At 43.4% G+C, this 27208-nt stretch overlaps 2 protein-coding genes across 3 annotated transcripts in view; both read left to right on the top strand.

Annotated features, from left to right (window-relative positions):
• The window catches only part of ankle1 (ankyrin repeat and LEM domain containing 1), an 11738-nt gene extending 3492 nt beyond the window's left edge, over positions 1–8246 (top strand). Inside the window, exons 5-9 of one of the 2 annotated variants that reach the window (XM_060857183.1) lie at positions 397–2205; positions 2363–2531; positions 6247–6409; positions 6591–6723; positions 7023–8246. In XM_060857183.1, coding sequence (XP_060713166.1) covers positions 397–2205; positions 2363–2531; positions 6247–6409; positions 6591–6723; positions 7023–7189 — 2441 coding nt within the window. In that variant the 3' untranslated portion in view covers positions 7190–8246. The remainder of the gene's footprint in view (positions 1–396; positions 2206–2362; positions 2532–6246; positions 6410–6590; positions 6724–7022) is intronic. The other variant, XM_060857184.1, reaches the window with a different exon arrangement.
• Positions 8247–15748: 7502 nt separating this feature from the next.
• LOC132837664 (NACHT, LRR and PYD domains-containing protein 3-like) lies at positions 15749–27129 on the top strand. Its single transcript, XM_060857468.1, has 11 exons — positions 15749–15880; positions 16124–16256; positions 16702–16818; positions 17252–17300; positions 17505–17709; positions 17985–19755; positions 21861–22034; positions 24130–24303; positions 25881–26054; positions 26303–26479; positions 26636–27129. Exons 2-11 carry the CDS (start codon positions 16204–16206, stop codon positions 26670–26672), a joined length of 2931 nt encoding a protein of 976 aa, XP_060713451.1. The 5' UTR covers positions 15749–15880; positions 16124–16203; the 3' UTR covers positions 26673–27129.
• The last annotated feature ends 79 nt before the right edge of the window (positions 27130–27208 follow it).

Below are 27208 nucleotides of genomic sequence, written 5' to 3' on the forward strand. Positions count from 1 at the left end.
TGAACAGGAAGCCGTAACACCGAACCGCCTTCTTTGGACACTCCCACTTTCGCTATTCACAACACAATATTACAATATCTCTATCTTGGGAAGTCGTGGCCTAACGGTTAGAGAGTCTGACTCCTAACCCTAAGTTTGTGGGTTCGAGTCTCGGGCCGGCAATACCACGACTGAGGTGCCCTTGAGCAAGGCACCAAACCCCCCCCAACTGCTCCCCGGGCACCGCAGCATAAATGGCTGCCCACTGCTCCGGGTGTGTGTTCACGGTGTGTGTGTGCACTTTGGATGGGTTAAATGCAGAGAATAAATTCTGAGTATGGGTCACCGTACTTACTGTATGTCATGTCACTTATTTCACTTTCACTTTCACTATATCTGTCTCTCGGTCTTTTCCAGCACTGTACTCAGACCACTCCATGAGGGACTGCAGCGTGAACCTGTCACTCATGAGCGATTTGGGAGACGAGCCACTCAGCAGCACTCGCTATTCCTCCTTTTACAGGAAATCAGAGAGTAACAGACTGCGAAGGGACAGAGACCCTCACAAATCCTGGCTCTCTGATGTCTCTGGTTTAAACGCACGTGATAGCGACGTGTTTAACAGAGTAGAAGCAGTCAGTTCTCTTCCTCCGGTTCTCTCCAGTACCCGACTCTCAGGGACGGACTTAAAGAAGAGTCCGGAAGTGGCTCAGCCAGATCGGTTCCTCAGCCCGAGCCGGAAAAGCGTCACGTTCAGAGACTACGATGAGTATTATCCGAACGTGAAGCACAGCGACGACGACTCCAGAGACTCGACGGTCGATTTCTCTCTGTATCCTGACTTCTTGCACTCAGACCGCGTAACTACCGTGTTGCAGAACCAGGGGATCGACGTGACGTCTCCAGACGAAGTGTTTGTCTTCTGCAGAGAACAAAATCTGACTGAGGATTTTGATAAGACTGTAGTGGGAGGGGCAGTCGTAGGGGAGGAGGACGAGGATAATGAATCTCACGCTGCTGTCAGCAGTAACAGCGGGTCGAGTCGATACAGCAGCTGTGACAGCGAGCCGTACAAGACCACCATCGAAGCGCCGTTACCTTCTGAAAACATCTCAGCAGATAAAGAGGGGTGGACAAAAGGAAGTACAGTCTCAGATTGCGAGAAGAAGAAAGAACTTAATTTGCCGTCTCAAGCCTGTAACGATGAGATTACTGAGATTTCCTTCACTCCGAGTCCGTTCGTCACAGGCAGGACGCGCTCAAGACTCAGCCGATGCTCCCAGAGACACAGCGCCTCGTCTTTTTCTACCTCGTCTCTTTTCGAGCAGACGCTGCCCGCACCCACACGAGTGCGCCGAGATGTCGCTCAGTCGGACAAACCTCGTTTAAGACGTCCCTCTGAAGAAGACGGAGCAGCAGATCTCGATTCCTACTTGGCAAATCTGTGTGTTTCATCCCAACTGCCTGCAAGTCAAGCATCAACTTTGATCATCTCTGGAAGCATGGCAGATACCATCATTATTCCGAGGGGTGCCACCGACGAGAGCTTAGAACGTGGATCATCTTCATCATCATGCTGCCAAGAGGAGGATGTGTTCACAGAAGACAAGGAGTTTTTAACATCAGACCTTTCGACTTCAAGCACAAAAATACACAAAAACACAGATTCTCAAGATTCGTCCTCAGAGTCGAGTTCCAGCTTCAGTCAAATGCTCGAGGTTCCGTCCACCGGCTGCACGCCGAGATACAGCATGAGCCGAATCTGCAATCGTTCTCAAACTCAGTCGCTGGCAAACCTGTCCTACACCCCCGGAGGACGTCCGCTCATCACCGACACAGACGAACCGGTGGAGTATCTTTACACTGATGCTGAGGAGGGACACGAGCTGATCGAGACGCACGTCCCACCGACATCCAACACGTCTCTCAGCTCGTCTGTCAGCGAGGAGACCGTCATCTACGACTGGCGCTCCTTACAGACCGCAGCCAAAAGTCCGGAGAAGGGAAAAGAAAACCGCTTCCCTAACGAAGTGATGGAGAGAGAGCACATCTCAGAGACTGAAGGGTTAACAGACCGAGAGCTCAGACGCAAACTCGTGGAACTGGGAGAGGAACCTGGACCCATCAACAGAGACACACGGCATGTGTACATGCGGAAATTACGGACCCTGCAGGAGAAAAATGTTCCTCTGAAGTCAGTGCAGGACGAACCAGTAACAATCACGGGTATGAGACACAACAACATACAGTACAACTCTATTGTGTTTTGAATTGTAATCATTTTATCAGCGAGTTATTTGGTTTGGTGTTTATTTGGTGTGATTAAGGAGCATTAGCAGTGCTGTGAGCTGATGTTTATGGCAGTATTTGTTCCCTGTGTGAGTTCCAGGTTACAGTCCGGAGCTGAAGAAAGTGTTGTGTTTGTTCCACTTGCCCGATTGCAACGCTGATGAGTTTGCGCTGTGTGAACAGTTTGATCAGCCGGATCAGAATAAATGCTGGCGTGAAGGCCTCATAAAGTCCAGTTTCAACTACCTGTTACTCGACCCCAGGTAAAGCCCACACAAACCCAGTAGATAAAGTCCACACAAGCCCAGCAGGTAAAGTCCACACAAGCCCAGCAGGTAAAGCCCACACAAGCCCAGCAGGTAAAGCCCACACAAGCCCAGCAGGTAAAGCCCACACAAGCCCAGCAGGTAAAGCCCACACAAGCCCAGCAGGTAAAGCCCACACAAGCCCAGCGGGTAAAGCCCACACAAGCCCAGCGGGTAAAGCCCTCAAAAACCCAAATCAAATCAAATTTTATTTGTCACATACATACAGGGTACGATATGCAGTGAAATGAATAAAAGAATAAGAATTTATAAGAATAAAAGATATAAAAAGTATAAAAAAAGAAAGAAAATAAGAATAAAATAATAAAAAGTATAAACTATATAAGAAAACTATATGAAAATATAGATGAAGAAATAATGTATATACATATGCATAAATATACATAAATGTGTATGGTATTTAAAGATTGTCCTTAAAGTGGCCAGGTGCAGTATGGTGTGTAAGTCACACTGTGCTGTGCAAGTCCAGAGTTAAAGTGTCATTGCAAAAAAAAGGGGGAGCATAGAATAGTGGAGATGGAGAGAGAGGTCCAGTGCTAGATCCTGGGTGTCTCTTGGTTTAAGATCTGAATGGCTTGCGGGAAGAAGTTTCTCCTCATCCTCTGTGTTTGCTTTCAGGGAGCGGAAGCATTTCCCTGAACGCAACAAAGAAAAGGGTCCATTGTTGTGATGGCTGAGATCTTTTGATATCTTCCTGGCTCTGGTCCGGCACCGTGTGCTGTAGATGTCCTGCAGGTCAGGGAGCTCATTGTGGATGGTGCGGTCAGCTGAACGTACCACCCTCTGGAGGGCTCGCCTGTCCTGCATGGTGCTGTTCCCGAACCAGGAAGTGATGCTACCCATCAGGACGCTCTCAATGGTGCAGGTGTAGAAGGTCTTTAGCACCTGCGGGGGTAGTCTGAAGTCCCTCAAGCGTCTCAGATGGTACAGACGCTGCCGGGCCTTCTTCACCAGGGTGTTAATGTGACAGGACCAAGACAGGTCCTGTGTGATGTGAACACCTAGGTACCGGAAACTGTCCACTCTCTCTACTGGGGTCCCATTGATGTTTAGAGGTTGGTATGACTGCCCCTGCTTTGTGCTGAAGTCCACTATCAACTCTTTAGTCTTGCTGATGTTCAGGAGAAGATTGTCCTCCTGGCACCATCTCTCCAGGTTTTTAGTCTCCTGTCGGTAGGCCGTCTCGTCGTTGTTGGAGATCAGGCCCACCACAACAGTGTCGTCAGCAAACTTGATGATGGTGGTGGAGTTGGAAGTGGCCACACAGTCATAAGTGTACAGTGAGTACAGCAGGTGGCTCAGAACACAACCCTGGGGGGCTCCAGTGCTGTAAGTGAGAGTGGATGATGTGTGTTTGCCCACCCGTACAGCTTGTGGTCTGTCTGTCAGGAAGTTGGAGATCCATTGACACAGCGGCAGGCTGAGTCCCAGGACCTTCAACTTTGAGGTGAGCGTGGAGGGAATTATGGTGTTAAACGCTGAACTGTAGTCCACAAACAGCATTTTCGCATAATTCCCTTTTCTACAGTCCAGGTGTCTCATCTCATCTCATCCTGGTGTGGAGAAGATGAGCAATGGTGTCCTCAGTAGAGCGGTTCTGGCGGTACACGAACTGTAGTGTATCCAGTGTGTCTGGTAGTGATGCAGTGATGAAGTCTCTGAGAAATCTCTTGAAGCACTTCACTACTGAGGTCAGAGCTACAGGGTGGTAGTGGTTGAAGCAGGCAGGCTGGGGTTTCTTCGGGACAGGAACAATGGTGGACTGCTTGAAGCATGAGGGGACAACAGACTGTTCCAGTGAGAGGTTGAATATCTCAGTGAACACCGGTGCTAGCTAGTCAGTGCAGGCTTTCAGAACCCGACCGGTGATGCCATCTGGTCCTGCTGCCTTCCTGGTATTCACTCTCCTGAATGCTCTCGTCATGTCATGCTCTGAGAGGGTGAACATGTTTACCTCTCCAGCTCTCTCAGCGTGCATGCTGCTTGTGCCACTAGCGTCGCTAGCGTGATTAGCTGCAGCCTCGAAGCGAGCGTAAAAGGTGTTTAGCTCGTCTGCCAGAGAAGCGTCCGCATTCCCCATTCTAGAAGCGGGTGTTCTATAGTCTGTATTGTTCCTTAGTCCCTGCCACAGGCTCCTAGAGCCACCATGTTGGAACTGTGACTCTAGTTTCCTCCCGTAGCACCACTTTGCTTCCTTCACCGCTCTGCGCACACTGTAAGACGCAGCCTTGTACTCCATGTCCCCGGTGGCCAGCCCTGTGTTGTAGGCAGCGGAGCGGGATCTCAGAGCATCGCGGATGGTTTTATCCACCCACAGCTTCTGGTTGGGAAACGTTCTGATGGTAGTTTTCTGCACCGTATCATCTGCTAGTTTCCCTACGAATCCCACAACCGCTTCCGTAAACATGTTGACGTCATCAGAGCTGCGCCTGAACATGTCCCAGTCAGCGTCATCCAGAGCGTCCACCGATTGGTCAGTCCAGCGCGCAACCTCTCTCTGAACTGGAGCTTACTGTTTCAGCCTTTGTTTGTAAACAGGCACGAGGAAGATGGCGGCATGGACCGATTTCCCAAAAGGTAGACGTGATTGTGCCTTGTAGCTGTTTTTGAATGGTGTGTAGCAGTGGTCCAGTGTCCTTTCGCCCCTGGTGGGGCAGGTGATCCCGATGCTGTGTTTGGTGTAGCGTTAGTGTCTCATGTAAGTCCCATACTGCAGTGTCTGTGTCCGCTTGAGGTGGAATGTAAACGCCACTGACTATGACCGAGCTGAATTCCCGAGGTAAATAGAAGGGCCGACATTTGATAGTCAGTAGCTCCAGATTTGGTGTGCAGGAGCGTGCAAGAGGAACGAGTGGTTGTTCACCATCAGACACACTCCACCGCTGCTTGACTTCCCCGACTCCAGTGTTCTGTCCATGCGATGAACCGAGAAAAACTCGGCCGGCTGGATGGCGTGATCCAGTACCGCTGGGTTCAGCCATGTCTTGGTGAAGCAGAGAAGGTTGCAGTCCCGAATGTCCCTCTGGAACTTGACCCTTGCCCTGAGGTCGTCGAGCTTGTTTTCCAGAGACTGGACGTTGGCTAACAGGATACTAGGCAAGGGAGCGCGGTTTGCGCGTCCCCTCAGCCTGTTTCTGATGCCGACTTGTTTCCCTCGCGGACGCCAGTGTTGGTCACATCCTTTGTTCCCCCTCAGGATCTCGCTCGGCCAGCATGGGTCCGAGTTTAAAAACGGCAAAGGGTGAGTTTGTTGTACACCATTAGATATTGGTGTAAAGCCCACACAAGCCCAGCAAGTAAAGCCCACACAAGCCCAGCAAGTAAAGCCCACACAAACCCAGCAGGTGAAGCCCAAAATCAAGTTTCCTTGATCTCAGTCCCAGGAAAAAAGAGGTTTTTTTTTGGTTTATGATATAAAAAGGTAACATGGGGGATGTGGTAGCTCAGTGTTTGAGGTGTTGGACTGTTGAGGTCCACCAAACTGACACTGATGGGCCCTTGAGTGAGGCCCTTAACTCTCAGTTACTCAGTTGTATAAAATGAGAACAACGTTAGTCGCCCTGGACAAGAGCGTCTGCTAAATACTGCGAATGTGACATGAAGTTTACAGCGGCACCATAAATAATCCTGTGTAACGTGTTTCTGTGTCCAGAGTGACGAAGAACCTACCGTACCGCAGCCAGGCGCTGACGCCTCATGAGTGTTTCCAGACTTTCATCAGCTCCATTTTCTACGTGGGTAAAGGCAAACGCTCGCGACCCTACAGCCACCTGTACGAAGCTCTGGAGTACTTCAAAGGAGACAAATCATCCAAGGTACAATACTGTAGAGAAGAACAGGAAGTTAAGTGCTAACATCAGGAACGGTTCGTTATCTGATCTGAACAGAATCCTGAAAAACCTGCAAATTCAGGAGAGAAAAAATCAGCTGACTGAAATTCTTGGCTAATCAGCTGTATTCTAACACCATGGCGTTTTGTTTCGTGGTGTTTAACAGAAACTCAGCTCGAAGGTGCAGCACATCTTGCAGGTGTGGAACTGCGGCCACGGCGTCATCTCGCTGCACTGCTTCCAGAACGTCATTCCTGTGGAGGCGTACACGCGAGAGGCCTGCATGGTGGACGCCATCGGTACAAACACTGTGGTCATGTGATCAGTGATATTAAACAGACTGTAACATCAGGATCTCTCTCTCTCCCACTCCCTCTTTCTCTCTCTCTGTCTGTCTCTCTCTCTGTCTCTCTCTCTCTGTCTCCCCCTCCCTCTTTCTTTCTTTCTCTCTTCCCCTCCCTCTTTCTCTCTCTCACTCTGTCTCTCACTCTGTCTCTCTCTCTCTCTCTCTCCCTCCCTCTTTCTTTCTTTCTTTCTTTCTCTCTCTGTCTCTCTCTCTCTGTGAACTGCAGTGTAAATGGTTTTTTTTTCCCCTCAGGTCTGAAGATGCTGACCAATCAGAAGCGAGGGGATTATTATGGGATGGTCTCCACCTGGCCTGCGAAGCGTCAGCGTGAGCTTGGGGTTCACCTGCTGTACAGAGCCATGCAGATCTTCCTGGCTGAGGGAGAGAGACAGCTCCGACCGGCCGACATCAGGCGATGAAGTCACATGCCGTCTGAACCACACTGAGCATTAGAGCGCATTCATGCAGTTAGGTTCAAAATAACGAGTGCACTACAGAGATTGTCATCAAACACTGTACCTGCTACGGTACTAGTGACCTGCTCGCTATTCCCTAGGGTACAGTATTTAGGCATTTACCCCAAGCAGTGCATCATGGGATATCCTCCTGGGATAGTGGGTAGTTCCTAAAGTGAACAGTCACATGGGAAAAGACCACTGAAAGCTTATAAATGTGCTTTAATATTGTTTATAATGTTAGAAATGTCTTAAATCTGTGCTGCTGGGTTTTTTAAATTACTGGATAAATATTAATGTTTATGGATTGTAAATGATGACGATGTGATGAATGATGAATCTTATAACTGGAAAAAACTGCAACCTGCTGTACGAAGAGACACACACTTGTATTAAAAAACTCAACATAATGAATTTTAAGTTAAAGGTTAGAACGATCGTTGTGGAAAAACACTTATATAATAAATAATAATGACTATGCTTTAAACACACACACACACACAGCTGTAGTGATTTATTTAATCCTGCAGTGATTTCGATATTCATTCATCAGATTTTGGAACAGTGTTAGGGAGGAACTGCTGCTCTTACATCTTTTTTTTTTATTTAAAACTTATAATTACATTAAAATAACTCTTCACGGATAAACATGAAACAGCATGAAGAACTTCGTCTGGATAAAGTTCTGGATCGTCGTGGCTCAGCGTCACTCGAGGTGGACTTTGTAAACGTTGTATGATGTGTGAGTTAGTGTTCATTTTTTTCTACTCTTATAAAACGTGTCACCTAGTTTTGTGTCTGTGTGTAGTAGGATGTGCCATTTAAATATGTCTGTTGAATATTCATGCGAATGAATTCAGTTTTTTTTTATGTGTAATGTGAAACAAAAGCGAGGAATCTTAACATTTACAGCAAACATTTCATTTCACTTCACTCACCAGGAGCTCACAGTTACACCGATGTCTTATTGTGAAATCAACAGTATTTTTACTCTTCTGTATTAAAATACAAGGATTTGGGGTTTTGTTTGTGTCAGTGTTTTATGTCGTTTTGTGTTGGTGATTTCGTTCATCTTTTTTGACTTTTTAAACCCAGACAGCAGTCTTTAATCACTAGGAAATAATAATAAAATCTTAGTCATGAGCTACATGAGAGCAGTAATGTGAGCTCAGGACCAGACCACCTTCACTGCACCTCACATCCACCGTGTCTCTCACTCGTGTTTCTACATAATGACATCAGTATACAACATTCCTGTGGGTTTTCTTGGCTCATTAATACTCATATTAATCATTCTTAAGACAGAAATATTACTTATTGTTTCAATAACCAGTACACTCACACTTCAGCTTCCATTTAGAGGGATGTACTGTTACTAGTAGCTCGACAGTGAAAGACCTGGTGTTTATTAGTCAGAAACCTGTCTTTAAAATCATATCACCATATTACAAACAGAACCTTCTTCCACCTTAGAAATATTGCCAAGCTGAGAAACATCCTGTCTGTATCTGATGCTGAGAAGCTAGTTCATGCTTTCATGACCTCTAGACTGGACTATTGTAATGCATTACTAGGTGGTTGTCCTGCATCTTTAATAAATAGGCTACAGTTAGTCCAAAATGCAGCTGCCAGAGTTCTCACTAGGACACGAAAGTATGACCATATAACCCCAATTTTATCATCTCTACACTGGCTACCTGTTAAGTTTAGAATCGATTACAAACTGCTGCTACTTACGTACAAGGCTCTTAATGGTTTAGCTCCCATGTATCTAACTAGTCTTCTAACACGTTACAATCCTTCACATTCTCTGAGATCACAAAACTCAGGACTTCTGGTAACACACACTTTCCCAGTTTAAATGTAGATTAAAAACTCATCTCTTTAGTCAGACGTACACATAATACATCCCATAATATTGTGCTCTATTACATCAGACCAAATGCACATTATCATCTAGTGCTTAATATTATGAATATTATGATTTTCTCTCTTTCTACCATCCCGAAGCATCCAGACATTGTACCAGCTCTGATTGTCTTCCGTGTGATGAAGATTTTGGACCTCCACTGATACGAGGGTGACTCTGTGAGGATCCTGAGACATCTAGAGATCTACCAGCTCCAGTTAGACTCTGTGATACTAAAGAGGAGATGCAACTCCATGAGGTGTTTGAGGACAACAATCTCCTCATCAATACAACATTTATCAGACTGTATATTTATAATCACACCCCCAGTGTCACCCAGATGAGGATGAGGTTCCCCTTTGTGTCTGGTTCCTCTCAAGGTTTCTTCCTTTACCATCTAAGGGAGTTTTTCCTCCCCTCTGCCTCAGCTTCCACTTCAGGTTCAGCCTCAACTTCCAGCTTCAGCCATGGACAATGTTTACCTGTTCCTGAATCTGCCCAATGATCCTATGTACTGTATTTAATTTATAATTGTAATTGTTTTGAGTAAAAATGCAGTAGGTTGCAACTGAAACCTTTTAAAGTTATTTTAGACTGAAAACAGTTTGACACACAATTACACTTCCTACAATTTTCACCTACAAGCATTTATATTATATAATTACTCTGTAATATTGTTTAACACTTTACATGGTTGATTGTTGACACCTGTTGAACATTTCTTCATGAAATTTATGCCTTTAAGTTCCCAGTTTTATCTTTTATAATGTTATGAAGTACAATCAGTGCCGATCGGCCCTTGCTTAGGGCCCCGCCAATTACACAAGGCCCCGCCTACCCTGCCTCATTTTATAGCATGTGTTAATGTTTACTGTGTAGATGACCATATGAAGCGGAGCGATCCATCTGGCCATGAAAAGAGAAAAAAGACAAAATGAGAGTGAAATGCGAGAACAGCAATCAGGTAAACTTGTGTTCTCTTCAAGTTTGATGTCAGCAAGAGCAAATAACAGTAAAGTTAAGTTGATGTGATTCTGTCTCTAGTCTCTATCTGACTAGCTACATTAGCTGTGCAGTGCTAATAAATTCAATTGCTAATATTGAACTCAAAATTCTATTTAAAATATTCCATTCAATAAAGATTTGTTTGTACCTCATTCAATTCTGTATTGTTTTACACTTTGACCGAGAGATGGAGCAAACCTTTTTAAAAACCTTTTTTTTAGCCTTGGCCGTTATCTCAATGTAGGAACCTCCCAGCCAAAGTATCATGTTTCTTACAACTGTTTTCGGTGTTGCAAGTGTGATACGTGCAAAGCAGGGGGTTCCACTATGGTGGGGAGGGGGTTAAACTAAGGTCAAGGTCTAAGGTCTCTCCTGATTTCTCCGGAATACCAGCACAGCAGTTTGTGGCAAAAGCACGTGGTTTTTAAGTGTGTCTGCAAAACTTGACAAAAATGTGCAAAGAAAAAACTATAGTGCAGTTAACTCATAAAGCAAACAGTACCTTTGAATTAGATCTGAACATGAACCGATTAGAAATTAAACCGGGATTTGAGCAAAGTTTTTAAGAGCCACAGCAAAACCGTCCTCTCACGACGCTATCTTTGCCTCGCCCCCAATCACTCGAAAGGTGAACCGATCTTTACGACTAGTCATTCTTGAGTCATGGTTCATCTCATGTTAACGGACCAATGAAAAGCCTTGGATTTGAACGAAATACTAAAGATTCAAAAGTGTTTTAGTGTCTTTTATAAAATGTCTTTTATAAAATGTGTTTTGTTGTCTGGATCTTGTCTGATTCAGCAGTTACTGATAATTCAATAAATATCACCAGCTAAAAATGTATTGAGATGTGTATATTGTATATGATGGCCACTAGAGGGCAGTGTAACGCTACCAATACAGTGATGTGACTGTGTGTAACACCGGGAGCAGTTAATAAACGGGGTTCCGAACGGGATACTCAGTGTGTAAGTCTCATCAATACATGGTACCAGGATAAATGATGAAAAATGATGAATTCCATCCGTTCACCAGATGAATTAAAGTTGACAGGAAATATAAATAAAAACTGGGAAGTTTAGAACTTTATGCCCTCACTATTGGGTTGGATAGAACCGAACAAAGAAAGTTCACATTGCTGCTAACAGGTGGCTGGACCTGGTGCACTGGATGTGTATAAGACGTTTGTCTTCATGGAAGAAGAAGAAAAACACAAGTATGATGCAGTGATTGAGAAATTTGAGCAATATTGTACACAGAGGAAAAATGAGACATATGAAAGGTTTGTCTTCAGAAACAGACTAGAAAAAGTGTCAGAATCCATCGAACAGTATGTCACAGATTTAAGATTGAAAAGTCAGTCATGTCATTTAGGAACATTGTGTGACTCCATGATACATGATCAAATAGTCATTGGAGTACAAGATAAAAGAGTGAGGATGCAATTGTTAAAAGAGACAAACCTCACTGTAGAAAGGCCAATACAAATTTGCCAGGCCTCAGAAAGCGATGAATGATGATGAAGCAACAATCTTCGTAGACTCAACCGAAGAGGAACAAATTACTCCAGGAGGAGAGCGGATGGCTCACATGGATGTAAACGGCACTAATGTCACATTAAAATTGGACACAGGGGCACAAGGTAAATATCCTCCCTATGAAATACTTTCTGAGACTGAAAAGAAAACCAAAAATAAATCAAAGAAAAGTGCATCTGAAAATGTATGACAACAAAACTATACCTACAAAGGGAATAAGCATAGTCAGTCTATCCTACAAAGGAAAGAAGAAGGATGTGTTTTTTGTACTTGTGGATGGAAACAGACAAGTTATTACTAGGGCTGAAATCGTGCATATAGTTTGGATTGATAAAGAGAGACCATGTCATAAACAAGGAAATGACAAAGATGCAACTACAGAAGGAATTACTCAGAATGACTGGATAAAAGAATACAAAGAAGTTTTCAAAGGAATAGCCTGAAAAATTACCAGGAAAAAACAAGATAAAGCTAAAGGCGAATCAGAACCGGTCACACATCCAGCAAGAAGGGTGACAGTAGCATTAAAATAAAGACTGAGAGAGAAAATAAAAGTTCTGATAAAGGAAGGAATAATCAGAAAATAGAACCTACAGAATAATAGTAGAAAACAGATGGAGATCTAAGACTGTGTAAAGATCCAAAAGACTTAAACAAGGCCATCCAATGCGAGCACTACAGACATCCAACAAAGTCAGACATTACTAGTCCAATGAGTGGAACATGTTATTTCTCCAAACTGGATGCCTCATCAGGATTTTACCAGATAGTGCTAGATGAGGAAAGCACAAAACGATGCACCTTCAACACACCGTTTAGAAGGCATTGTTTCCAAAGGCTACCTTTTAGCATCAGCTCAGCAGCAGAAGATTTCCACAAAACTGTGCAACAGCTTTTTGATGGAATAGGAGTCTGAGTCTTCATTGATGATGTAGTGGTATGGGGCTCAAAAGAAGAGCATGATGAAAGACTTCGCAAGGTCTTGGATCAAGCACAAAGTAATGGATTAAAGTTGAATAAAAACAATTGCCAGCCCGGAGTAAGAGAAATCACTTACCTTGAAGAAAGACTGTCTGAAGAAGGAATACAACCAGACAAAGAAATCAGAGCAATAGACAAAATGCCAGAGACAAGAGACAAAAAAGTCCTGCAAAGACACTTAGCAAAGACGATAAACTACTCAGGAAAATTTGTTCCAAATCTGTCAGCAAATACAAAGTCACTGAGAAGCTTGTGTCAGGGATCTGTGCGGACCTTAGGACACGTGCTAATGTTTTTATTATTGTCACGTGTCTGCCCCGCCTTTGTCTGCTCCTCCCTGTCTCCTCACCTGTTTCCCATCCTGTGATTGTCTGTGTGTGTATATATGTGAGCCGCGTTGCCAATGGCAGCGCGGATTCATTAGTGTAATTTCCGTTAGTTCCCCGTGTTGTGTGGATGTCTGTTTGTTTCCCTACTGTATTAAACCCCTATCATTTGAAGCTATCCTGCCTACGGGTCTGTCTCCTTCCCACCGTATCCGGGGGCCTGACAGAATGAATCCGCCCTAAGATCCAGCAGACCCAGCAGGATAGCTTCCAGCTCGGACCGGCCTTTTTTTTTCCTTTTTGCCTTTTTTTCTCCAGGGAAGGACGCCGTTCCGTTTCCGGTTTTTCCCGAGGAGGACGTCGCGTCACTTCCCCCTGGGACTGTTCCGTCAGTTCTTCCGGGCCTGAGTCCAGAGACATCGCTCCGCATTTCTCCGGTGAGGGACGCCGCTCCGTTTCCGGTACAGATCCCGAGGAGGACGTCGCTTCACCATGTTCGCGGAGGATGTCGTGATCCTGGTTGGCCCCCCTTTTTTCTTTTGTTTGGCGCCCTGCGGCATCGCCCCGCATGTTCCGGTGAAGGACGCCGCTCCGTTTCCGGTACTGATCCCGAGGAGGACGTCGCTTCACTATTTCCGCGGGGGGTGCTGCAGGTCCGAGGAGGAGTATCCTTCCCCCCTGGACTGTCCCGTCAGTCCTTCCGGGCCTGAGTCCAGTGACATCCTCACCACGTTCGTGGAGGATGTCGTCATCCTGGTTGGCCCCCTTTTTTTTTTGGTGCCCCGCGGCATCGCCCCGCACGTTTCTGGTGAAGGACGCCGCTCCGTTTCCGGTACAGATCCCGAGGAGGACGTCGCTTCACTCTTCCCACGGGGGGTGCTGCGGGCCCGAGGCGGAGGATCCTTCCCGCCCTCCCGCCCCTTTTCTCTGGTCACCGAGGCGGGGGTCTGGCCGCGGTGCGTCGGGGGATGTTGCTCGGCACCTCAGTTCGGCGGTGGACGTCACTCGGCCCTACAGCTCGGCTGTGGACTTCGCTCGGCTCTTCAGCTCGGATGCGGACGTCGCTTCGGCCCTTCAGCTCGGCTGTGGACGTCGCTCGGCCCTCTTTGGCTGCGCCGCCGTGTGCCCTGCTCCCCCCACCTACCTCGCCGTGTGCCTTGGCTCCCCTCGCCTACCTCGCCGTGGTCCTTGCTCCCCCCACTGGCCTCGCCGTCGTCCTTGCTCCCCTCACCTGCCAATCACCGTGGGCCTCGCCCCCCCTCCTGGACCTTGTCGGGTTTTGGGCGCTTCGGGAGCCGCGCCTTAAGGGGGGGGTTCTGTCAGGGATCTGCGCGGACCTTAGGACACGTGCTAATGTTTTTATTATTGTCACGTGTCTGCCCCGCCTTTGTCTGCTCCTCCCTGTCTCCTCACCTGTTTCCCATCCTGTGATTGTCTGTGTATGTATATATGTGAGCCGCGTTGCCAATGGCAGCGCGGATTCATTAGTGTAATTTCCGTTAGTTCCCCGTGTCGTGTGGATGTCTGTTTGTTTCCCTACTGTATTAAACCCCTTTCATTTGAAGCTATCCTGCCTACGGGTATGTCTCCTTCCCACCGTATCCGGGGGCCTGACAGCTTGTTAGAAACAGACACCGTGTGGCAGTGGAACGACGAGCAGGCAAAAGAGTCATGGTCATGGTTAAAAAGCAGTTTAACAAGAGAACCTGTTTTGAATTTTTCTGGCCAGGAAAAGCCTCTAAAGGTCTCTACAGATGCATCACAAGAGGGTTTAGGAGCTGTTTGTAACTACAGAGAAAGATGTGCAAATTCATGTGAACTCTATCAACAACAAAATGGGTTGAAGCAGCCAAAGAAACACTGAAAGACGGACAGTTAAAGAAAGTAATGGACAGGATTCACATGCCTGGAGATGAGATCATGGAAAATCCTTTCCAGCATTTTAAAGATGAACTGTCAGTGCTAGATGGAGTTTTGCTGAAAGGAACAAGAATTGTTGTGCCAATCTCAATGAGAAAACTGATGCTGTAACTTGTACATGAAGGACATTTAGGAATAAAAATGTAAGAGAAGGAGCCGTGGGGAAAAGTTGGTATGGACTTGTTTCAGCTTAATGACAAAGATTACTTGTTGCTCATGGACTATCATTCAAACTACCTGGAAAACGTGCAGCTGACAGGTACAACATCAGAGCAGGTAATTGCAAAGACAAAAGGTATATTTGCACAACATGGTATTCCAACGACAGTAATAACTGACAACAGACAGTTTGCAAGTCAGCGTTTCAAGGACTTTGCAAAACGTTATGGTTTTGATCACATAACGTCAAGCCCTCTGTACCCGCAGTCCAACAGTTTAGCAGAGAAAGGAGTTCAAATAGTGAAACGTCTTCTAAAAAAAAGGCCACTGAGACAGGGAGTGATCCGTACATGGCTATTCTGAATTACAGAGCTTCACCACTGGAGAATGGACTTTCACCAGCAGAAATGCTCATGAATAGGAAACTATGAACAAAGCTACCGTCGGTAAAGCATCAAATTGTACGGAGTAGGTGGAATTCTGCAAATGAAAGACAGATTAATCACTACAACAAAACAGCAAGACCACTGAGCACACTTGCCCAAGAAGAAACTGTACGAGTGACATGTGATGGGCAGTGGGGACCACATATGAAAACAATTTGGTGTAATATTTGTAGTCATGGGCGTCGGAACCATTATATGTGGGTGGGACAGGACCTGCGTGTGTGTGTGTGTGTGTGCGTGTGTGTGTGTGTGTGTGTGTGTGTGCGTCACTGCCCTTCCCCCCTCTGCACTATAAACTGTAATGAAAGTGAAAGTCAGCAGCTCCATTTTGTGACGAGTGAAAACTAAAAGATTTCAGGAGTAAAAACACAGTGAGTATCTAAAGCTCTAATATATAAACACACTGAAGTGACACTAGATGCAGAAGAGTTTTGTGGGTTTGTACTGAAGCTTTAATGTACACAGGTTGTTTTATAACTTGATAGCATGACTATTTCCTGTAAGTGAACTCTGTGCGGATTCAGGATTTAATTTAAGCTTGCTGAGCTTATGAACTTATTATGATCTCAGTGTCACTTCCCAGACTGCTGAAAACAATGTTTATGCGTGGTTAGTGAAACCACGAGAACCCCCCCCTTTCAATAGGCTGGCTACGGACCTGACGTGTGTTCCGCTGTAATCTGGAGAAGGAGACATGACCTCCAACATGAGTGTGTCTGGAAAACAGGACTTAAAGAAAGACGAGAGGTGACTTACTTTTACATTCACCAGCAATAAATACACACCGTCTCATGGGAACACATCTGTATCTCTAAACACTCACTAGTTAACACAGGAAGTCAACTTTGCTTTAAGGTGTTTAATAGCAGTGAATATATCACTGATCTGATCTAAGAACAGTTTAGACAAATCATTCACTGAGAGAAGAGTAAAAAGGACTGTGTAATGTGGAGCATAAGAGCAGCATAGCTTTGTGTCAGTGAACTCTACAGGCTTTAAGACCCAGCTGAGTCAGTTAGCTGTGATTGGGACTCCTGATATCAGTGTAATTCCTGACTTATGAGGCCTGTCTCCTGTTTGAATAAGTGTACAGACTGGATCTGAATTAAAAAGATGGAATTATTGGTGTTTAATGATGAACACATTGTTTAACAGTGCTGAGTATTAATTATTGCTGATATTTCTGTTCTAGAATGATGGAGGGAAAGAGATCAGACTCACCAGAACCCAGCTGTGTGTCCATGAAGAGTGACCGGTCAATGGATCGTCCATTTACCTTCAGAGACAGAGACAGTTCTACTGATGTGAGGTCAGTATAGTGAGGTGTTTTACAGCAGTGTTCCACCTGATCAAACTCACTCGTCTCATTATGAAGCCCTTCATGAGCTTTATCAGGTGTTGAAGCAGTAAAACACTAAACTGTGCAGTGCTGCAGCTCTCGGACTGGCAGTGAGGAAAAGTGCTTTAAGAGTTCAGTTCAGTCTGCAGTCCCTGAGCTGGAGGGTCTGTGGTGCTACAGAAGAACATTTACACCTGGGACATTAATGACAATATAAAGATTTTATTCATTTATTCAAACATTTGTTTCTAAACATGTTGGTGTCAGTTAGGAAATCCTGAAATCAGTGTATTGTGTTAAGAGGATAGTGTTAAATATCTGTGTCTGTATTTATTAGTGTGTGATTTGTGCAGCTATGAATACATATAGTCCATATTACATGATGGGTTTTGTTTGTTCACAGACCACAAAAATCAAACATCAGCACAAATCAGCTGGACTCTATATTCAAGGTGTGTGTGTTGTTTTTAAAGTGTGTAATGTGTGTGTTGTGATCCCTTGTCATGTCTTGATGTGCAGCAGCATTAAGGGTAATCAGTTGTATGAGTTTTAAATGTGATAATAAAAATAGACTTTTCTTCTTTTGATAAAATAAAAGCCTCTCTCACTGTGTAACATGATAATATTTAGATCTGTTCCTGTGTGTTTCTAACCAGGAGCTGGAACACAAAGTCATCACTCTGATAAAGAATGAGCTGAAGAGGTTTAGGAAGCTCCTGAGTCCAGATTACCCAGCATGCACTGAGAGGGAGGTGGAGGATGAGGAGGATCTGCACAGTGTCAGAGAGGGAGCGCTGAAGATCACACTGCACGTCCTGAAGAACATGAACCACACAGATCTCGCTAACACACTGCACAACAGTAAGAGCTCTGAGTCATGACTTTATTCCATCAGCTTCACTTTAGAGAGAGGAAATAGTTTTAGATATGAACACTTTTAGTTTTAAATGTAATTTTAGTATCATGTAAATCTGCTGCTTTTCTCTTCTGTTTGTGGTCCAGCTTGTGGTTACTCTGTACAATGGTTCTGTTCCTTCAGTAATATTTAGTACATCAATCAGGAATGAACAGAAGTGTTTGAAGGAATTTCCATCAAAATTATTAATTACTAAACTAGTTATTACTTTGTTTATTAGAACTCGTCTCTGTGTATCAGCCAAAGTTGAAGTCCAAGCTGAGAGAGAAGTTTAAAAGAATTAATGAAGGAATCTCACAGCATGGAAGCTCAGCACTTCTGAATGAGATCTACACTGAGCTCTACATCACAGAGGGTTGGAGTGGAGACGTCAATAATGAACATGAGGTGAGACAGATTGAGGCAGCGTCCAGGAGACCAGCAACACAGGAGAAACCCATCAAATGTAATGAGATCTTTAAAGACAAGTCCATCAGAACTGTGCTGACTAAAGGAGTTGCTGGAATTGGAAAAACAGTCTCTGTGCAGAAGTTCATTCTGGACTGGGCTGAAGGAGAAGTAAATCAGGACGTCACCTTCATGTTTCCACTTCCCTTTAGAGAGCTGAATCTGATGAAGCAGAAAAATCTCAGTCTGATGAAACTTCTTCATCACTTTTTCCCAGAAATAAGAAAACTAGAATCAATAGACTGTGACTCCTACAAAGTGGTGTTGATCTTTGATGGTCTGGATGAGTGTCGACTTCCTCTAAATTTCCAGAAGAATGAGATATTGTGTGATGTGACAGAGTCGGCCTCAGTGGATGTGCTGCTGACGAACCTCATCAAGGGGAATCTGCTTCCCTCTGCTCTCCTCTGGATAACCACAAGACCAGGAGCAGCCAATCAGATCCCTCCTGAGTGTGTAGACCAGGTAACAGAGGTACGAGGCTTCAGTGATCCTCAGAAAGAGGAGTACTTCAGGAAGAGGATCAGTGATCAGAGCCTGGCCAATAACATCATCACACACCTGAAGTCTTCAAGAAGCCTCTACATCATGTGCCACATCCCAGTCTTCTGCTGGATCTCAGCCACTGTTCTAGAGAGAATGTTGGGTGAAGCAGAGGGTGGAGAGATCCCCAAGACTCTGACTCAAATGTTCACACACTTCCTGATCTTTCAGATCAAACACAAGGACCAAAAGTACCATCAGAAATGTGACCCTGATCCTCAGCAGACCAGAGAGAGTATCATGGCACTGGGAAAACTGGCTTTCCACCAGCTGGAGAAAGGAAACCTGATCTTCTATGAGGAAGACCTGAGAGAGTGTGGCATTGATGTCAGAGAAGTGTCAGTGTACTCAGGAGTGTGTACCCAGATCTTCAGAGAGGAGTTTGGGCTTCACCTGGGGAAGGTGTTCAGCTTCGTACATCTGAGTGTTCAGGAGTTTCTGGCTGCTTTATACACATTTCTCTCCTTCATCAGCAGAAATGTAACAGAACATCAAACCTCTGATCTGTCTGATCTTTTCAGGAAGTCAAACCTGTCTGATCTCCTCAGGAGTTCAGTGGACAAGGCCTTACAGAGTGAGAATGGACACCTGGACCTGTTCCTCCGCTTCCTTCTGGGTCTCTCACTGGAGACCAATCAAACTCTTTTACGAGACTTAATGCCACAGACAGGAAGCAGATCTCACAGCAAACAGGAAACAGTGGAGTACATCAAGGAGAAGATCAGGGAGAATCCATCTCCAGAGAAATCCATCAATCTGTTCCACTGTCTGAATGAACTGAATGATCATTCTCTAGTGCAGGAAGTACAAACTTACCTGAACAGAGGAGGTTACAGTCGTCTCAGTGACACCAGACTCTCTCCTGCTCAGTGGTCAGCTCTGGTGTTTGTGTTACTGACCTCAGAACAGAAGCTGGATGTGTTTAATTTGAGGAAATATGATCCATCACATGAATGTCTTCTGAGGCTGCTGCCAGTGGTCAAAGCCTCCAGAAAAGCTGTGTGAGTATTTTTATTTATAACTGTATTACTGCATGGTTTATTATTTTAATGTAACACTGAACTGCACTGTTTGGATTAATGTTAGTTAATAGTTCCTCTAATCATCTTTAAACAAACCTCTGGTACTTTTACAGAAGATTGTTTCACTTTTTACACTAACATGTTATATCTGAACTGAGGGCTGGGCCACATGGACAAAATCTTATAACATCATATGAGGCATTTTATAGCTTTTATATATGAATCATGAAAAATTAAGTGTTCTCTAAAATTTATGTAAAAATATCTCTACAAAATAACTGCATGCATTTAAGAACTAAAGACATTTCTGAACTAAACACCAGTGAAAGATTTTTTTCTTTTCTGTTTATTTTGAAAGTGACATTTAACAAAACTCTCACAGACGAGAAAAACATCAGACTGACAAAATGGGATCAATATTTTGAATGGGTTCTTTTTTCTTTGCTTATCAAGTGTACAAGCAGGTAAAAAGAGAGAGGATGAATAATGTGTCACAGGTGAGTGTAGTGTCGTGACCGCTGTTATTAAAAAGTCCTGTTTTGTTCTACTTGGAGCTCGACAAAGACACCAAACTGTTAATGACCGATCACATTCTTGTTCTTGGGTCGTGATTGTTGTTAATCTGTTGTAGTTGAATTATAGACACAGTTTTTTTTCTGGTTCACTGCATCAGAAGATGGTGGATGTGGTAAAAACAGACGGTGAACACAAAGACGGTTGCACGTGACGGTCGGTCAGGTTTATCACCGTTACTGTTGAAGAGACGTCAGGTTTCGTTCTTTAGAAACTTTCTGTGGATTTTGGAGATTTTAAGCTGTGGACTGTGTTTGTATTTATAAGCAGCTGTAGTGAATCTATATTTTTGTTGTTCAACATTAATAACAGATTGGTTTTGTTCTCTGTTCATCATTACGTACTGATAAAATATTACACATTGGTACACTACATTCTACCATGTCACTTATAGCCACCTGAAGCCCACCTACACAAATCCTTTAGTGTAACACACAGTAGTGTTGTGTTAGATTTTTACCTACAAGGTGGTTTAGATTTCCTGCTATGTGTATAGTCAGTGTTTTAGATTTAACAAACGAATGTCTGTATGTTGATCCATCTAAAGCTAATACTTGTGTATATACAGTGTCACTCATTTAAAGGTAAGAAGTTTGACTTTGTTTATTTCTGATGCTGTGTGCAGTCGTGCTGATGTGACGTCACTCTGTAAACAGGGAAGGAGCTCAGATTTGAGAAGAAAACCCCACGTTCACTTCTCAGTTGTGGAGGCATGAAAGACATGATCCCATTTACTTTGTGGAGAAAGAAGGGTTCACTAAGTTGTGTTGAAATAGTAACAGTGACATCTGTAGTAAACAGTACAATGTTCTTTCTAATATCCTTTATTTACATTGTTTATGATCGATGATAGATTTTTACACATCTATATTTTATAAAAAATACAAATCATGATCAAGAATCGTTTATAAGGTTAAAAAATGTAATCTTTCTCTTTAGTTTGGATGTGTTTGGACGTATGTGAACACACCACCTGTACTCAGGTCCACACCAAACACCTGAACCAGTGTGTGTGTAAAATCAGAGGTCTGGAGGTGACAGATTTGTACCTGTACGAGCACAGAGAACAACACACACCAACTGTCTTAGTGTCTCTGTGAAATCCAACATATAACTGAGTGTAAAGTACGACTAGTATTGTCATGTTATTAACTGGTAGTGTACAGCTGTATAATTCTTTATTTTCTGTAATAAAATGCACTGTATCTGCAGTGTTGGTTGTAGAAACCTGAACACAGATCAGAGTGTAGTGTTTGTAGGCTGCTCGCTCTCACATGTGTGTGTTATGTACATGACCTAATGGTCTTATAATAAATTGTAGCTGAGAGATTGTGGAGTGCAGAAAGACGTCCCTGCTCCTGTAAATGTGCTGATGTGGTGTCCTGTCCTCTGATTTGTGTGTGTGACACAAACACACTGACATTTCTGTTACATCTTCAACTTTAGCTGGATTATGGCTGTGTTTGTGTGTTTGAGATCAGTGTTCTGATATTTCATCATTTCTCTTCCAGTCTGTGTCTCTGTAATCTGACAGAGGAAAGCTGTAGAGTTCTGTCCTCAGTTCTCAGCTCAAACTCCTCCAGTCTGAGAGAACTGAACCTGAGTAACAATAAACTGCAGGATTCAGGAGTGAAGCTGCTCTCTGATGGACTGAAGAATCCACACTGTACACTGGAGATACTGAGGTACACACACACACACACACCACACACACACACACACACACACACACACACACACGCGCGCACACACACACACATGCACACACACACACACACACACACTGTGTTTAAGCTGCTTTGTAAATGTATTTAGTGAAAGTGACTGATGAGTGAAACACTGAGAGTGAGATCCACATCCACAAAGAGAGCGTTACATTAATCTAACCTACTTGGAATGAAAAAAAAGTTTTTCTGTATCTTCTTTACTCCAAATGAAATTTCATGTTGTCTTGATGAGTGACTTCACAATTGACCATAAAACTGTCTAGCACACAAGTATGATGTGAACCAGTTTAGTACTGGTACTGAGAGACCTACCCAGTGTTCAAGTCTGTGTAGAAGAATCTCCTGGTCTACAGAATCAAAAGCTGTCACTCAGGTCAAGAAGAACAAGAATGGAAATGTGATCAGAACTGGAACTGAGTTACAGATCATTTAAAACCCTGAGCAAATGCTGCACAGCACAGAACATTTGTGTTTAGTGACACTAAAACTCTATAAAAGGTAAATGGGAGTTATTGTGACTTATTAATGTAACAGCAGCTGAAGACCAAAATGTGGAACCAGTTTACAGGAAAGGTGAATTAGGTGTGAATGTGGTGAAGGGAAAGAAAACGGTTGGAAGGAGAGAAAAAGAGATCTACACTGTACCCAGGTGATCATGAACACTGTAATGACCAGTCGGCAAAATCCATGTGAAGAAGTTTTAATGATAAGAGAAAAGAAAAGATAAGACAAACAATCCAAAATCAGTAAGTAAAGGCAGGGTCAAAAAACAGGCCGAGTCTGAAATAAGCGTAACAAACAGTCCATGAGGAGAACAAATCACATCCACAAATCTGAAGAAGCAATAATCCAAAGAGCAAAAACAGGGTCAATAGTGATAAATATCAACATCAGAAACAAAGCTAATTCACACCATATAGAAAAACACTTATTTATTTGATCTGTGTATTGAGGGTATTATGTGATGTGTCTCTGTGTGTGAAGGTTATTAAAAAACACCACCAACAGTTTTACTGTCTCTGTGAAAATACTGAAAGATCTACATCACTTCTCACATCAGAACAAAGTACATTTATTTCCACAGTGTGTAGATCAGTGTACATTACACACACATTTAATAACATACTAATACTCTAGTCATACTAAAGTGTTGTACAGCATTTAAATAAAGATGTCGTGACAAACAGAAGTAATTAATAAACCAGCTTTTATCCTCCAGAAACATCACACTGGTCTCTAAATAGCTCTAACAGTGAGCTCGAAATCTTCTGTCAGCTCAGGTGTAGAGAATTCCCTGTGTAAATACTCCTACACACACACACACACACACACACACACACACACACACACACACACACACACACACACACACACACACACACACACACACACACACACACACACACACACACACACACACACACACACACACACACACACACACAGACACACACACACACACACACACACACACACACACACACACACACACACACACACACACACACACAATACTGCTCCTATTTACAGTGAGGACAATAAATTAATTTCTCTGGTGTTATCTGTCCTCATGGAGCTGCTACCATTTTATAGACCTGTTTCTGTTGTTCAATGGGAGCAAAAATATTCCTGAAAATGTTTGTAACACAAAGTAAAAGTGTGTACAATGTACACAGATCTACACACTGAACACACTGTAATGAAGCAGTAAAGGACAGTGTGTAAATGTGTAAATGTTCTCCAGCAGAACTTTCCCCAGAGCTGCTGAACACACTGTATGAAAATCTCTCTGCTAGAAATAAAGAGACGTGTTTGTTCAGAGTGACGTCTCTGTTATTATCTTCTTACAGAAAGTTAAATACATCGTCTCATATGAGCTGAGACACATGGATCTGTCCAAGAGCAGTCCAAGTTTATACACAGATGTTCATTTTATATTTTTATCCTGATATTAGAACCTTGTGTTCAGGTAGACACTTTATTTCTCACTGATGGAAACACCTCAATTCACTATCAGACAAATAAATCAAACACTTCATCATTTCTCTTCCAGTCTGTGTCTCTGTAATCTGACAGAGGAAAGCTGTAGAGTTCTGTCCTCAGTTCTCAGCTCAAACTCCTCCAGTCTGAGAGAACTGAACCTGAGTGACAATAAACTGCAGGATTCAGGAGTGAAGCTGCTCTCTGATGGACTGAAGAATCCACACTGTACACTGGAGATACTGAGGTACACACACACACACACACACACACACACACATACACACACACACACACACACACACACACACACACATACACACTCACACATACACACACACACACACACACATACACACTCACACACACACACACACACACACACACACACACACACACACACACACACACACACACACACACACACACACACAGGCACACAGTTTGGCCCTTTTTCCCATAGACTCCCATTATAAACTTTGGAGGTTTATAACTCGGCAAGCTTTTGAACGATCTACACCAAACTCAACCAGATCCTTTAGGGTGAGACTCTGAACAAACTTTTAAATTGGTGTACCGACTGGCCTTCCGGTTGTGCCGTAGCCCCGCCCCCTAAATATGCAAAATCAAAAAACTTTTTACAACATGGACATGTGACATATCAAAACACTCAGAACAATGAGGAGAACTTCCTCACGTGTATTCTGATGACACCACGTGATGTCACGTGAAATTAAAGCATTTTGCACAACATGGGCATGTGATGTATCAAAACACTCAACACAATGAGGGTAACTGCCTCGCGGGTATTCTGATGACGTCACGTGACGTGACCCTTATGTCCACTCGCCTCCAAAAAGCACCGGCCTTTGCGAATATTTGCCTCGTCAAAGCCAACATCAAAGTTTGTCACGACGAACTTTATAAATCTAGTTATTACTTGAAATTGTTTAACATATTTAATCATCATAGCTTTATTTCTATAGAACCTGTAAACACAAAATTCAAACATGCTTTACAATAGAATATTTATATAATATGATAAAAATTAAAATGCATTAACTAACAGCAGTACAATATTAAAGCTAAATGTAAAATCAGACAGAAAATAGAACATTAAGAAGATCATTAAGAAATAAAAAGCTCTGATAAACATGGACTTGTACAGAAATAGTATTATATGATGCTGTTTTCCCCAAAGCTCCAACTCAGTCCAGAACTAGAGCTGCTCATATCCATTGTAGATGAATGTACAGATACACAGATATAAAACTTCTCCAAAGTGCTACAGTCTCTTCATAGCATGACTCCGCCCCCTTGTCCTCTTGTTGAAGACTCACATCTGAACTGAATGAACAATCTGTCTTGTTCCATCATATCCTTCAGTTCAGACTGAACCACATGTCCCAGTTTGTACAGAATCAGTACTGCTCTCGTTCAGTAAGAGGTGAATTCCTTCAACAGGTCCAACCAATGACATTGTTCCTTCACAGCACACACTCTACTGCAGTCAGTGAAAAGCAGCTGAAGCAGTCACGTGTTTTACACAGGAGGGACTTCAGTGAACCAGAAATATGAGTCAGCACATGGAAGTTTGTTTCAGCACATTATCCTGTTTCAGAAAGTTAAATACATCGTCTCATATGAGCTGAGACACATGGATCTGTCCAAGAGCAGTCCAAGTTTATACACAGATGTTCATTTTATATTTTTATCCTGATATTAGAACCTTGTGTTCAGGTAGACACTTTATTTCTCACTGATGGAAACACCTCAATTCACTATCAGACAAATAAATCAAACACTTCATCATTTCTCTTCCAGTCTGTGGGACTGTAATCTGACAGAGGAAAGCTGTAGAGTTCTGTCCTCAGTTCTCAGCTCAAACTCCTCCAGTCTGAGAGAACTGAACCTGAGTTACAATAAACTGCAGGATTCAGGAGTGAAGCTGCTCTCTGATAGAGTGAAGAATCCACACTGTACACTGGAGATACTGAGGTACACACACACACACACACACACACACACACACACACACACACACACACACACACACAGTGTTTTAATAAAGACTACAACATCCAGTTCTCCTCTGTGGTAACTGTAATTGTAGTGATCTGATATATTGTCATTGTTGTGTGTGTGAGATGGAGAGTAAATGTACTGTATATAAAGATTTTGTGTAGTTCATGTTTTCAATACTAAAACTGAGTGTGTTAAGTGTGAGAATGTTTTCTTTCTTGCAGGATGTGTGACTGCAGTGTTACAGATGAAGGTTGTACTGCTTTGGCTTCAGCTCTGAGGTCAAACTCCTCATCACACCTGAGAGAACTGGATCTGAACAGTAATAATACAGGAGAATCAGGAGTGAAGCTGCTCTCTGATCTACTGAAGGATCCACACTGTAAACTGGAGACACTACAGTGAGTTACTGACTTACTGTCTCTTTACTGTATGATATTGTGTAATATTCACTGTGTGCTGTAAAATGTCACATCTAATGTGTGTATTTATGCTTCTGTTGTTCATAAGCAATGTGTTTAAATGTGTCTGTAATTCTGTCCTGTTGTGTTTTTCAGCATTAAGGATAAGACACTCACCAGGTCTGGTGTATGACAGGAGTCTCTCCTCAGACCTTTTTTCCAGGATAAATCAGTTATGGTGGTGAAGTGTTAGAACACGTCCCACATTTCCAGCCGTTTGGGAGCTGAATCATTCATATTTTCTGAATATATTTTACAACAATTAATACAACAAATTAAATTCATTTAACAACATATCTGCTTACTTTCTGAACTTGCTGAGTTCCTGTGCACGTTCTCCACAGTGTTTGTATGGGTTTCCTACAAGTTCTCTGGTTCAAAAACATGACAGGAGGCAGAGCAGCTACACACACTAAAGTGACCCTGTGTGTTTATGGAGCCTTAAACCTAGTTCCTTAAACATTATTGACCTAAGAGAAATGTATTCTTACTTGATGAGGTCACGTGGCCGAGGAGCCAGAGGTCTGATTCGGATAATGAAGCTGCTGAGATTTGAAGATGCTCAAACTAACAATAAAACACAAAACACATCCGTCGTCGTTTATTTCTTACAAACATCTAAATCCTTGAAGTTGGCGGTTATTAACAGTGGTGAAGGTAAAGAATTAC

This window comes from Tachysurus vachellii, chromosome 21, assembly GCF_030014155.1.
Source record: "Tachysurus vachellii isolate PV-2020 chromosome 21, HZAU_Pvac_v1, whole genome shotgun sequence".
NCBI classification, from domain to species: domain Eukaryota; kingdom Metazoa; phylum Chordata; class Actinopteri; order Siluriformes; family Bagridae; genus Tachysurus; species Tachysurus vachellii.